This window comes from Pagrus major, chromosome 1 (genome assembly GCF_040436345.1).
Source record: "Pagrus major chromosome 1, Pma_NU_1.0".
Lineage (NCBI taxonomy): Eukaryota > Metazoa > Chordata > Actinopteri > Spariformes > Sparidae > Pagrus > Pagrus major.
In genome coordinates this window covers 8,802,174-8,814,891 of record NC_133215.1, presented here as the reverse complement: position 1 = coordinate 8,814,891, position 12,718 = coordinate 8,802,174, and the positions used below count along the sequence as shown (strand labels likewise).

General features: G+C 42.6%; 1 protein-coding gene across 1 annotated transcript; it reads right to left on the bottom strand.

The window, feature by feature from the left end:
• Nucleotides 1-3,020: 3,020 nt before the first annotated feature.
• On the bottom strand, nt 3,021-10,911 carry LOC141005553 (fascin-like). Its single transcript, XM_073477424.1, has 5 exons — nt 9,916-10,911; nt 6,984-7,140; nt 6,732-6,853; nt 6,245-6,415; nt 3,021-4,463 (listed from the first exon to the last, which is right to left on the bottom strand). The coding sequence occupies exons 1-5, from the start codon at nt 10,745-10,747 to the stop codon at nt 4,258-4,260; spliced, it is 1,488 nt and encodes a 495-aa protein (XP_073333525.1). The 5' UTR covers nt 10,748-10,911; the 3' UTR covers nt 3,021-4,257.
• Nucleotides 10,912-12,718: the final 1,807 nt, after the last annotated feature.

The window sequence follows — 12,718 nt, the reverse complement described above, 5'->3', positions numbered from 1 at the left end:
GGTTGCAACAGCACGTTCAGTGCATGCAACTGACACGCGTCCTCTAATACGGACCTGTTCACTGCTTGTGGCACTGCAGGTAGGCCTTGCTTTGGCATGAATTGTAGCATTTATGTCCCTGTTACAAAGCAACCACTTGTCATGCATCTGTTTCTTTGTAGTCTAATTCTCAACATTACTGTCAGGAATCTAAATACTCTATTACATGTACAAAACAAGGTCAAAAGTATGGGGACACCCAGCATATGTTGAACATCTCATGACAAGAACTACAGAGGTGGAAGAAGTATTCAGATCATGTACTTAAGTAAAAGTATCAATACCATATAGAAGAAATACTCTATAAAAGTAATGCGTTAAAATGTATACTTGAATAAAAGTTTAAAAAAAGTGTCTACATCAAAACATAACAGATACTGGAGATAAATAACAAAGATAAAAGGTAAGTAAAGTTATCAAATAAATGTAATGGAGTAAAAAGTATGATATTTCCCTCTGAAATGCAGGTGAGAAGTATAAACTCGCAAGACCCTCAAAATTCTACTTAATTACAATACTTGAGTAAATGTACTTAATTACTTTCCATTACATTTTCCATTTCAAAGCTATGGTCATTAATATGCTGATAAACAGCCGCCAAGCTATTATTTTTAAGATTTTTAGGCTATTCTAAAAAATTAAAGCTAATATTTCAATAATATCATATAAAATACTTTTGATAGTTTTTTATTATTAGGGTTTGAGGCTTTCCACAAGATTTTGGACCAGGCAAGTCAAGTTCTTCCACAACATAAAGCTTTCTTTGTGGCCTCACCATGTTGAAACAGAAGAGGGCCTTCACCGAACATAGTTATAAATTACACAATATTATCTAAATCATAATTGTATATAATTTGATAACAACATTTTCTCTCAGTGGAACGAACCTAGATCATGGAAAACAGAGGAGTCGACATACACAGGGCATATAGTTCACATACTGAAATAAAGCATCATCTTAACATTACCCACACTAGATGGCAGCAGTAAACTCATTAGAACAACATTACAGGTCGGTGGGTTTAGGACAGTTTGGGAGTTTAATCTGTGGTGAATGCAGGAAGCATTAAATGTTGGCCAGACAGTTTACCCACCTCTTTGGTGGTTCAGATGTAAAAAAAAATCTCTATTATTGAATTGATTGTCATGAAATTTGGCACAGACATTCATGGTGCCTAGGTGATGAAGTGACTAGCATAACTTTAGACTCTCAGTCTTGTTAAAGGTTTATTTATCCTAAGAGGAATAAGAGCAACTCCTTCAGTTTACTTGAAAATGTTTAAATCACCAAATTTGAACATTAATGAATGGTTTTCACACAAACGTCAAAAGTTTCACCCAGCAGAGTTTGCATAAGCTCTTCTTATGTCACGGTTAAAGGACCGGTGTGCAGGGTTTAGTGACATCTAGTGGTGAGGTTGCAGATTGCAAGAAATTAAACGGCCCTCCTCGTCCCCCCTCACCAACGCAAAAGGTCCTCTCTAGAGTCAGTGTTTGGTTGTCCATTCTAGGCTTCTGTAGAAACATGGTGGTTCAACATGGCGGACTTTGTTGAAGAGGATCCACTCCCTCTGCAAAGGGTTGATTCTACGGTAACTGGAAAAACAATTTCCAGGTGATTATACATGAATGAAACCATAATTATGAGTATTATATTTTATGTCTGCCAAAGGTTCCCCCTAAATCCTACAAACTGACTCTTTAAGCTGTCAGAGATTCATTGCCCTGCTCCGGACTCTCTTCTTGCAAGTATAAACGCAGGTGGAAAAAAAATCTGTCCTACTTTTCATCTTCAACAAAAAACCTTTTTGCTTCACATCTCCTCTTTTCATCTTCCATCTCATTCATTTCCTGCTTTGTCCCTTCTCTGCTTATTATTCTTCCCTTCTTCCATTCAACTGCCTTATTAGCTTTTTCTGGCAGGGAGATTTGGCAGGACATGGTGATTTGCTTTCTTTTACAGATGATAGGTTCTGCACACAAACACAGACTGAGTGAAAAGACACGGGGATGGGAGTATTATTGCATTAGTGTGAGCACAGTGGAAGGTCCAATTCATTTAGCACTATCACATGTCTTTGCTTATCTTGAGTTTTTTTATTTACAAATTCCTCTTTCAGTCACTTTGTCTCTGACGAGCCTGAGGGACCGAGGCTTAAACTATTATAAGGTTTATTAAGGTTATTGATCTGTGTGTCTGTTAGATCTCCCAACATTCATCGTCCTCAAACTCCCTTCTTTCCATTTCCTGTTACCATGGCAACACGCAGAGATCCTGCAGTGGAGAATGAGGGATGTTTGTTGGCCCGTTCCTGTCTGTCTGTATCATAACACACATGTAAAGTTGTGCACACATTAGGATGACTGTGTGTGTGTTTTTTAATTTATAAAAAAGGAGTAGAGCTGAGTTTCCTCTGCAGAAGGACACAGAAAGTAGAGTAGGTTACCTCCCTCCACCCTCGCCTTCCTTCCTCTTGTACAGTTTTGGCTCAGCGAAATCTCAAGGGGACATGACGCAGCCGCTTTCTTCCTTCTCCCAAAACATTTTTGCAAAAATCATGACAATGGATTTTCTTATCAGGACAAGATGGTGGATAAACCCTGAAAAGTCAGCAAATTGAGGCCATGATGCTCTGAATCAAACCTACTCATGTTACTCATGTGGGACGAAACATAACACAGAGTGCAAAATTGTGGCTATTTGAGTGTGTTTAATAGTTTTGGGGTGGAGATGGAGCTCTATGACACTAAGGATACCTTATAGCATCAAGTAAATGTTGGTTTCGGACTTTTAATTTGATTTAATGTCAATAAGAAATATATATATAATAAGAGTTATAGTTATAGAGTATATATCTGGTATTTGACTCAAGCTATTTTTAACGCCAAAATGTCAGAGATTTTCGGCCCTCAGAGAACCCCTACAGCACAATCACGATAAAGTCAGGTATACCAAATTCCAAAAAATAAAGAGGAGAAGGTTCACTGTCTAGAGGGAAAACTTTATTGAGGGATTTTGCTCCGTCGTCCAGTTCAAATGTAAGAACATGAAAAAGACAAATGCTCTATGGAAGGCACCGACACAATAACAGCCAGAGAGATGACTGACTCCATCATTGTGTTTACACACCAGCAGCAGCAGCACCCGAACTAAGGCAGACATTTCATCACAACAGATGTGCTTTAAACTTGTCGCAGTTGGAACAATACATTATTGTGCAGATTTAGTCACAGTTGGAGTTTGTGCTTCTATGACTGCATATTTGTTAGTGTTTATGTGCATTTGAATGTGTAACAACTAGGTCTCACCGACCGACTCCTTTCCATTTCTTTTAAAAGATCAAACTACAAAAGCTCCTTCCACTCGTCCTCTCCTTTAATTTGTTTCCTCTCAGATTATAATTGCCTCAAAGGGAAACTTTTGACTACTTTCTGTAGATGCATCTGTCTATATACAGATTTAGTCTGCCTGTACATTTTACTTAGAGTGAAAGAGGAATACTGGAGAGGTGCAGTAGGTAGCATACAGTCAAAGAACATGTAATATCTGTCAGCCACATCCCAATTCTTTCTTTACATCTTCAACATACTTTTACACTTAAAGTTTAAATGGTTATTATCTGTTTTGTAGCATTCAGTGACAAAGAAAGCCGTATTTACAGCAGAAACATGTAAATCAGTAACATCCCTTTATCCGACATGTGTTATGCTTTATAGTTTGATAGAGAGCAGGAGATGAAAGCAACACAGTAGAGCCAGCAGGACACATAGCAGGAGAAGGTTAGATATTGCAAGTTATGAGTTATAGCATTCACCATGTTTGTTAACACCAGTAGTTACCACAGATAGGCACGACCAATAACAGTAATCTTCCTGACATTTGTCAGGTACAGCTTGTGTAAATTTGACTGGAAGTCAATCAAACAACCGCACTACGATTCATTCTTTAAACAACAAGTCAATGTCCAGTAAAAAGCCCAGTAAGAAGAGATAATGATTGAGCGATAATACAAAATAAAACACCTGTAGTGCTTTGGTGCCATGACTTCCAGTTTATCAGCTTCAACTTCCACCACACATCCATCCAGACAAATTCACAACTACACACACACAGGCTCTCACACATATGCAAAAAAAAAAAAAAAAACAGCTACCTACAGTATCTATTAATAGTTTGAAGCATTGTGCCAGAGGGTGGAGAAGTCCGCCTGCGCTTTCTCAGTATTCCCAGAGGGTGGCGCTGTCCAGGGAGTCGACGCTGGCCTTCAGCCCTCCGGCGTGGTCTCCTTTAAGGTACTTCCCCCCCACAGCAAAAATGGCCATCTTGTTCAGGTCGCAGAACTCAAACAGGAACTGGACAGGTGTGGAGCTGCTGCACACCACTGACGTGTCGTCTCCAACACACCAATACTTCCCCTGGGAGTCTGGACAAACAGCACACACTTTAATGAAGCATCACTCACACACGATGCAAATAGTGCTGGGTGATATTTTTACATATTCAAAGTGACGGGTTATGTAATCAAACTGACGCTCACTGCATTTAATATCAGTTGTTATGGTAACATTAAGGGTGATGTATAAAAAAGCAAACTAAATGTTACATGGCTTTTGCTTTTGTTTAGTTTGCTGGTAACCCTTCATATAATGGTCCTTTCATAGGCAGAGGTTAATAGGTAATAAGGCCCTTATAAAATGCTTATTAACATTAATAAGACTATGCAAGTGTTAATAATAGCATAATAAATGTTTGTTGAGTTTATCTAGCTTACCTTTTATGTCATTGTTAGACTTCTTATGCTTTATTAAAGCTGTAATTTGTAGAATATAGCCAGAATGTGAAGGTAGCTCCAAAAACAACTGCTGCTCTTGGCTAGCGATCCTTGGCTAGCTATTGTTAGCTAATTGGCTCATGCCTCAGTAAGCTGTGGAGAAAGTCATGCAATGCTCAGCTCAACTGGATTTGGCTGCCTGAAGAGAGCGTGAGCCTGGCTGGACACTGAACATGGCCTCTATGACTGACTGAGGTCAGAGGTGATACAGCGGCGTGTAGAGCCAGAATATTTTCACATCTTACTCAACCAAGCCAGAGGTGATTGTAAAAAGACAGACCAAGACTGTGCTGGTGACTCGCAATCAAGCTTGTCTTAGTTCGGTAAAGGAGGGAAACTTGATATCATATGGTGTACGGCTATATTTTTCTGGTTAGTAAGGAAAACAGAAGTCAGAGTATTTCCTTTCTTGACATTTTGTTTATTTTGGTCATTTATTACGCTAACAGCTGACAAATATCTGCCAGCCGAAACTAAGGAGGGCTATTGGACAGGGCGGGCCTTGGCTAGCTGGTTAGCATGCTAACTTCAGTAGACATCTCCGCAACACATTACATAGACGTCTTTGACATAACGTCAACACTGTAGTTTCTTCAGACAATGTTGATAATGTTATAATGCACTTTTTTTTTATTTTAAGAAATGCAGCGGGTGCTCTAGGACAATTATATAGTGTAGTATATATATATAGCTAATGTTAATAAGCATTTTATGAGGGCCTTCTTACCTACAAGTACCTTTATATAAATCATGACCAATTTGCTTATCATCTACATCACAATCATCATCACTGAGAGGAAAGATGACAGACCCTGTTGATTCATTGTTCAGCCCTAAGTAGGCTTTTAAATGTCTGACAGTTGTTGATCCATTACAGCCATAATATTAGTCCCATTACATGTTTTTAACATTGATTTTCTCGACTGCACAGCAGAGTAAAACAGGGCTGTGATGAGCACACCAACACAAGAGCAAATAAGGACATCTTACAAAGGATAAATCTGATTTAGTTTCTTGTATTAAAAAACTCCCATGTCTGAAATGTTTGAGTTTCCGAACAGCAAATTAATTATACTATTGACAAAGTAATCAAGATAACTTTATGTATATCTTTATACGGCACTAACAAAAATAAACCTTTTGACTGCCTGGAAGATAGGAAAATACATTTTTTAATCTAATATTCCACACATTTTGTAGGATTGAAATCAAATTACTATGTGCGATATGAAACGAGTTGTTCCTATTGACAAATCCACAGGGAATTATCACCTGCCCCTGTAGATCAACGAGAACTCTGTGACTTGTAGTAAATAGGTTAAACATGCAAGAACAAGTCTGTAAACTCATCTTCTCTTAAAAAGTTTGCCCACCTTTGAGGGAGTAAGCTCCGTTGTTGAACTCCAGCTGGAAAACGTCGTATGATGCTCGGTTGGAGTCCAGTGTCGCGATTCCAGCTTTACGAGCGCCGATGAAACCATGCTCCCCACGAAGGACGATGATTGGACGGTTGATCAGCTTCATCAGGAACTGTTCAGCCTCCCCTGAAGAGACAGGCTGGTTAGGTTTGTGTCAAACAGATTTAGTGTTCATCTTGAAGCTTAGATAATCATGACCCATAGACAAATTTGAAGATGCTTTGGGGGAAATGGGTCCTTGGTTGGTTGTCTTTCCTCTTTAGGGATGGAGAGAGTACTCAAAGATGTCCTAGTAGCGAAGGAGTGACACTTGATTTAAAAACAGAATCCGGATTTTTCTACTTGGTTTAATTATCAAGACTTCTTGTAATTAGTTATTTTCCACTCCTGCTCCATTTTCTTGAGCTCTCCTCAGTTCAGAAACATCAGAAACTTCACTGACCTGAATTGTCAACAGTAGCAGCTAGCTGCCCGTTCTTCTTAGCGATCACATATTTGCCGTTAGCTGCACGCACACACACACGACCATCACGCCACTCCAGTTCAAAGAAAGTGTTGGCCGACCTGCGACAAACATGTTAACAAACTCAATGAACAGACTGTAAAGACTCTGGGTATGTATGACATAAACTGTGTGTGTTATTTTACAATATGCAGTGTGTGTGTGTGTGTGTGTGTGTGTGTGTGTGGTTACTTGGTGGAGGCAGTGGACTGCAGTCCTCCACTTGGTGTCAGAGTCCAGTATTTTCCAGCAGCGGTTCTGAAGGCACACTTCCTGTCCTCACGGCTCATCTCCATCTGGAAGACTTCCTGGTCTCCTTCCTCGTTTTGATTGGCTGACAGGTCCATGCCTAGAAAAGTGGGGCAGTCTACTGTCAGTATTCATTTGTCTCTGGAGGTTTTCCTCCTTGTCTGAAACTATCCTACCCTCTAATTCATGAAGGTCCCCAGGCAGACTCTTAAAGGGACAGAACATCCTGAACTCTTTGTGCCCAGCTGTTGAAGGTGTGGCTACACAGTTTTGTTGTATTATGCCATGTGCACAGGGGATGTCCTGAAAGGTACAAAGTATGCAAGTTTTTCCAAATAGGAAGAAAATTTGATTTTGCAATCATCAGTAAAGAATTCAACATGTCTCGAGCCCAAACACACACACAGGCATCTATGCGTTAATGCATATACATGCACACAAACTTACAAACCCTTGACAACCATGGCAAATTTCAGCCTCATAGATAGACAGCTGTGGTTGCTACAGGGTGGACACAGCTTTGTGGACCAGCGAACTAATGGACCAACAGATGGAGACACAGCAATGAAAAAAAGGATTCTGCTGAGTTCAGTGAGGCCTCCCAAAAAAAGGGCAAACATGACAAAATGGTGTGTGTGTGTCTCTCTTTCTACAAAGTTTGGTCATGTTACGTGAATCCATTTAGAAGTTATGTACCTTATTTCACCCATTTTTATAGGATAACTATTTGCTATGTAAAGATATAGCGTAGTAAAAACGTCCTGAGCGAAGAGTGACATCACACTCCCTCTCTGTGTCTTGTTATTATTGTTATTAGTAGTATTTAACTTCTCTGTTTTTTGTTTTGGAGCTGATCTGGCCGTGCACTAACATGCATGTGAGCTGGAACCGCTGGACCGCCCCGTTTATAGACACAGCGAGGAAGGTTGTGTGTGTTCTGATTTATGTCACTTTTGGGGACAAACACCAGAATCAAGACCCCATTTGCATGAAGAAAAAGAAAAATATGCAGACTTGGGCTTCAAAGCACTTCCATGCAAATGCCGTCTTGACTCTGGTGTTTGTGGCATAAGTCAGAACACACACACAAACACACTCTCCACTAGTTACTGGAACAAATAAAAGCCAATATGTACATCCTTTCGCTTGCGTAATGTACTTACATCATCACTAGACATGGCAGAGGTAGATAGGGTTGGGCACATGGGGAGCGAAGTGAAGTGTACATCCTTTCGCTTGCGTAATGGCGGAGGTAGAGAGGGAGGTGTAGCCGACACGCAGGTATTTTATTTGGCCTAACATGTTGGTGCTGAACTGTGACCACTAGTGATGCTCAATTTGGCATTTAGGATCTTTAAAGTATGTTCACAGGTCTTGAGGAGTACCGCTGCATGTTAAAAAGTAGTATAACGCCTTTTGAAGCTCCAAAAGAAGCTGCATGTAATCTGATACATTACCTCCAGTGATGTCACTCAGTGGCTAAGTTGCATTGTGGGTAATGTTGGCTCCAGGTGGAGTTATATCAAATTTCAAATTTTGCAATGCAGGTTGCAATTAGAGGTTGCAGACTGGACGCCTCACCCTTCCCTTCCAAGAGTGCAGGAGAACAACATGGGCTACAAACAACACATAAGGTCCTCTCTAGACTCAGTCCTTGGTTTGTCCGTTCTGGGCTACTGTAGAAACCTGGCGGTGCAACAAGGCGGACTCCGACCAAGAGGACCTACTCTCTCTTGAGATAAGAAGGGCTCATACTAAGGTAACGGAAACACAATTCTTATATTCAGGCGATTATACAGGAATGACACTATAATACTCCATTTCTGTAGATAATCTGAAATCCTACACAATGGACCTTTAACACAGTTTTGAAAGAAAATGTTCAAATCAAGACTTTAGATTTGTCCCAAATTACCTGAAATAGCTGTGAATTTTTCCATCAACGAGCTCTCGCTCTTCATTAAGATGCTGACACAAAAACCTATTTTTTACACTTGAGCTGCTGCTGCCTCACAAAATGCCTGTGCGTGCCCACACAGAGAAGCACGGGTGGTCCTTTAGTAATGATCACTGACTGTATTTTCAGCACCCTACGGCATGTGTGTTAGCCCTAAAGGCCTTAACTTCAATGAAACACAGGTCACAAGTCGCTGCCCCACAATGACCTCATTTAAACAAAGATTAACTTGCTTCTTCCACAATCCATCTCTCCTGGAATGCACACACACACACACACACAAGATTTCTGCATGCATTAAACCATAATGACTGCATGGGGACACTACAGTATGCTGTACATGATCAGTGCCATGTGCACGGCACCGACCGAGAGGCATCAAGACAAAGAGGTTTCATGTGGCATACAGATCCACATTCGGCAGGACTGTCTGAGTCACACCTCCCTCTTTGTAGCCTGTTTTCTCTGCCTCTCCCCACCATTTTTTTCCTCTTTTGTCTCCTGAACAAATCCCTCCTCGTTTTTCTGTCTTTTCTCAGTCTATTCTGAGATAAAGAATGATGGATAACTGCAGACTGACGCTGACCCTGAACCAGCAGCCACAATGCAGGGGTAGAATTACTGCAGAAAAATGTTAAGCTAGGCAGGGACTGGCCAAAAAAGAGAGAGGGAGGGGGGAGAAAGTGAGAGCATGATAATGAAAAGCACATGGTTTGAGGAAAATGAAGTAACAGGGGTCTCTAATTCTCATCTGCTCTCTCTCTCTTTCTCTCTCCCTCACACACACACACACCAAATTCATGCAACAGCTGCACTGAGTGTGAGCCCAGTTATGCAGTGACTTCATCTGAATACTGAAATATGATTTTTTTCTCTCTCTCCCCCTCTCGGCTCTGTGTGGCTGCAGCAGAGCCTCACCTTGCCTCGTGGACACGTTTTTCTCGTTGCCTGCAGTCAGCACGACCTGCGCGTGGCTGCGCTCCAGGCCAAACAGTTCATCCTTCCCCACCCGGGTGCTTTTCCCAGACTTCATCGTGCCGGTGGGGCCCGTGGGCGCCAGGTAGCGGCCGTTGCAGTCGCGGAACGCCACTTTTCCGGAGAGGAACTCCAGCATGTAGCCGGTGTCCTTGTCCGTTTTCGTGGACAGGCTGCCGTCATTGCGGAGGAACCGGTTGTCAGAGGTCTCCAGGTGGTAGCGCTGGTCTCGGTAGACCAGTGTCACAAGCGAGTCGAACCCCCAGGGAATATCCCGGTTTATTGACACCTCCTGCCGCTCCCCCTGCGCGCTCAGGTGGGCGTAGCGTTTGCGCGCAAAGCTGTACAGGTTGACCTGCGGGTGCACAGCCAGGTGCACGCTCCACTTCTCTGCCGGCGAGGCGGTTTGCGCAAAGCAGGTGATCCGGTCCTCGCTGCCGCCGAGGTACCGGCCGTGGGGCTCGGACTGCAGAGACCACCGCCCGTCCTCATGCGCGGTGATGACGAAGCGGCAGTCTTTGCCGCGCGTCTCGCTGTCCGCGGTAACGTTGCCGTCTTTGTCCGTGGCGAGGTAGCGGCCCAGGTGGGAGAGGAGGAACACGACGCTGCCGTCCTCCCCGGTCTGCTCCAGGGTCCAGGTCTGCTTCTTCTTCAGGCTGCTGGCCGAGGCGTTGATTTTGAAGCCGAAAGTCTCCGCCGTCAGATACTTCCCCGCGCTGTTGATGAGCCCCAGAGGGATCCGCAGCAAGTCCCCGTCGGCGCCGTTTGCGGACATGATTGCCGTGTGTCAAGAAGGGAAAAGAAAAAAAGATGCTGTGCTGTTTAGAGACACGGGTGGACGGACAGAGAGGGAGTGGATGTGGGGGTGTTTGAGGGAGGGACAGAGAGAGAGAGAGAGAGAGAGAGAGAGAGAGAGAGCAGCTCTGACTGATGATGATGATGATGATGATGATGATGAGTGTCCCCTGACTGCAAATCCAGACTGCCTCACTGGAGCTGCAGGAGTTGCAGGACTGGGAGTTTTGTTCTGTTAAAGCAGAACACGCCCCAGATACAGGCAGAGGAGCTGAGGGGGAGATTACTGCAACCCCTGTTCACCTACACACACACACACACACACACACACACACACATGCAGAGCCAATACAGTATGAACCAAACCACAACTAATAACTAATTTCCATCATAGCCCCATTCCCCCCCGTTCTCCCTCCTCTAATTGAGATCTGCTCAGCCTCAGTTCCACATGGATAGAGCCATTCACCAGCTGACAGGACAGTGTTTGTCTCCAGGGCTGCGTGTGTGTGATGGGTTGGCGATGAGGATATTGAGGGAAAGTTTATCAGGAGCCCTTGGTGTGCACAGAGTCCTGACCTCAACCCAATCCAGGACCTCTGAGATGAGCTAGAAGAGATAGAAACACACCAAACAACTCTCTGTCTGCCTCTCTTCTCTCTCTTCTCTCTACCTTTACTTGCCCCTGGTGGCATCTTGTCATGGTAACGTATGTGCGCTGTAGGGGGAGAGGGTATGTCTGTTATAACGTTTTCTCCCCGCCCCCTTCTTTCTCTCACAAACTCTACAGTACACTTGGACACTAATCACATCACATTTCTATCTGCAGCAGTGCAGGTGATGAAAAAAATAGAAATCAGACGTCCACAGTTGGGTTTCTGTTGTTTCCTGACCTTGTGATTTCACCCGTTTCCGCCCGCTGGTCTGGTCAGGCCTCGGCTGCCCTCTCCCCTGCACTCCCCTGTCTGCACGCCCACTTTTATTTGTACTGCAGAGAGTTACTGGCTGTGTGTTTATCTTTTCCTTACACCTCATACAATAATATTAGCAGAGCGTTGCCAATCCCCATGAGAAGCCAATTTATCCAGTTAATCCCTTTAAGCCATTCTGATGAATCTGATTATGATGAGTATTGTACAAATCTGATTAGAGTGTTAAAGAGTCTTTACAAAGTAATCTGCTTCGGTGGAACAATACCAGCGGAGTGGTGCTCTACCAGGGATGGAATATAACTAAGTACATTTACTCAACTACTGTACGAAAGCACAATTTTGAGGTATTTGTACTTCAACTCCTCTACTTTTTGGAGGCAAATACTGTACTTTTTACTCTACTACATTTATTTGTTAACTTTAGTTACTAGTTACTTTGTAGATTAACAGGCTTGGGGAGTAACAGAATACATGTAACAGGATTACATAGTCAGGACACACAAAAAGGTAACTGTATTCCAGTAGAGTTACATAAAGAATATGTACTTAGATTACAGACACATTCAGTAAAAAAAGGGGGATTACTAACAGGATTACAATTTTAAACCAGTCTGTAACCATGCACATGTGCACACATGACAACACTTCACAAGTCTCACACGACATTACTCTGGTCTGAAGTGAAACCATGTACACAAGTGTGTATTCATACAACAACAAAGTTACTTGTTGTTTTCTCCAGAGGGTCTGACTTCCTTTTAGGAAACATGACACACATTTCTTCCTGTTTTACCGTTAGTGGAAATTCTACACTAAAGGTCACAACATAAGGTTGTTGAAGCTCAAGCATACTTATTTACATAAGTTTGCACATTTTCGTGAAGTTGTCAGTACATGCAAATACTGTCCTGCAAAGCCCTTGGGATGTGTGGCGTGTCAGTCCACTGAAAATAAACTGTGACAACACTGATGATTGATTTACCAGTTGTTACATAACAAGTGAAAATGACAAACATTGC

Excerpts from the sequence above, each read along its gene's own strand:
- LOC141005553 (XM_073477424.1), bottom strand. The coding sequence starts at position 10,747 with ATGTCCGCAAACGGCGCCGACGGGGACTTGCTGCGGATCCCTCTGGGG. Across the intron at positions 7,141-9,915 it reads AAACGTGTCCACGAGGCAAG|GCATGGACCTGTCAGCCAAT; the intron begins GTGAGGCTCTGC and ends CCACTTTTCTAG. Across the intron at positions 4,464-6,244 it reads CGGAGCTTACTCCCTCAAAG|ACTCCCAGGGGAAGTATTGG; the intron begins GTGGGCAAACTT and ends CTGTTTGTCCAG.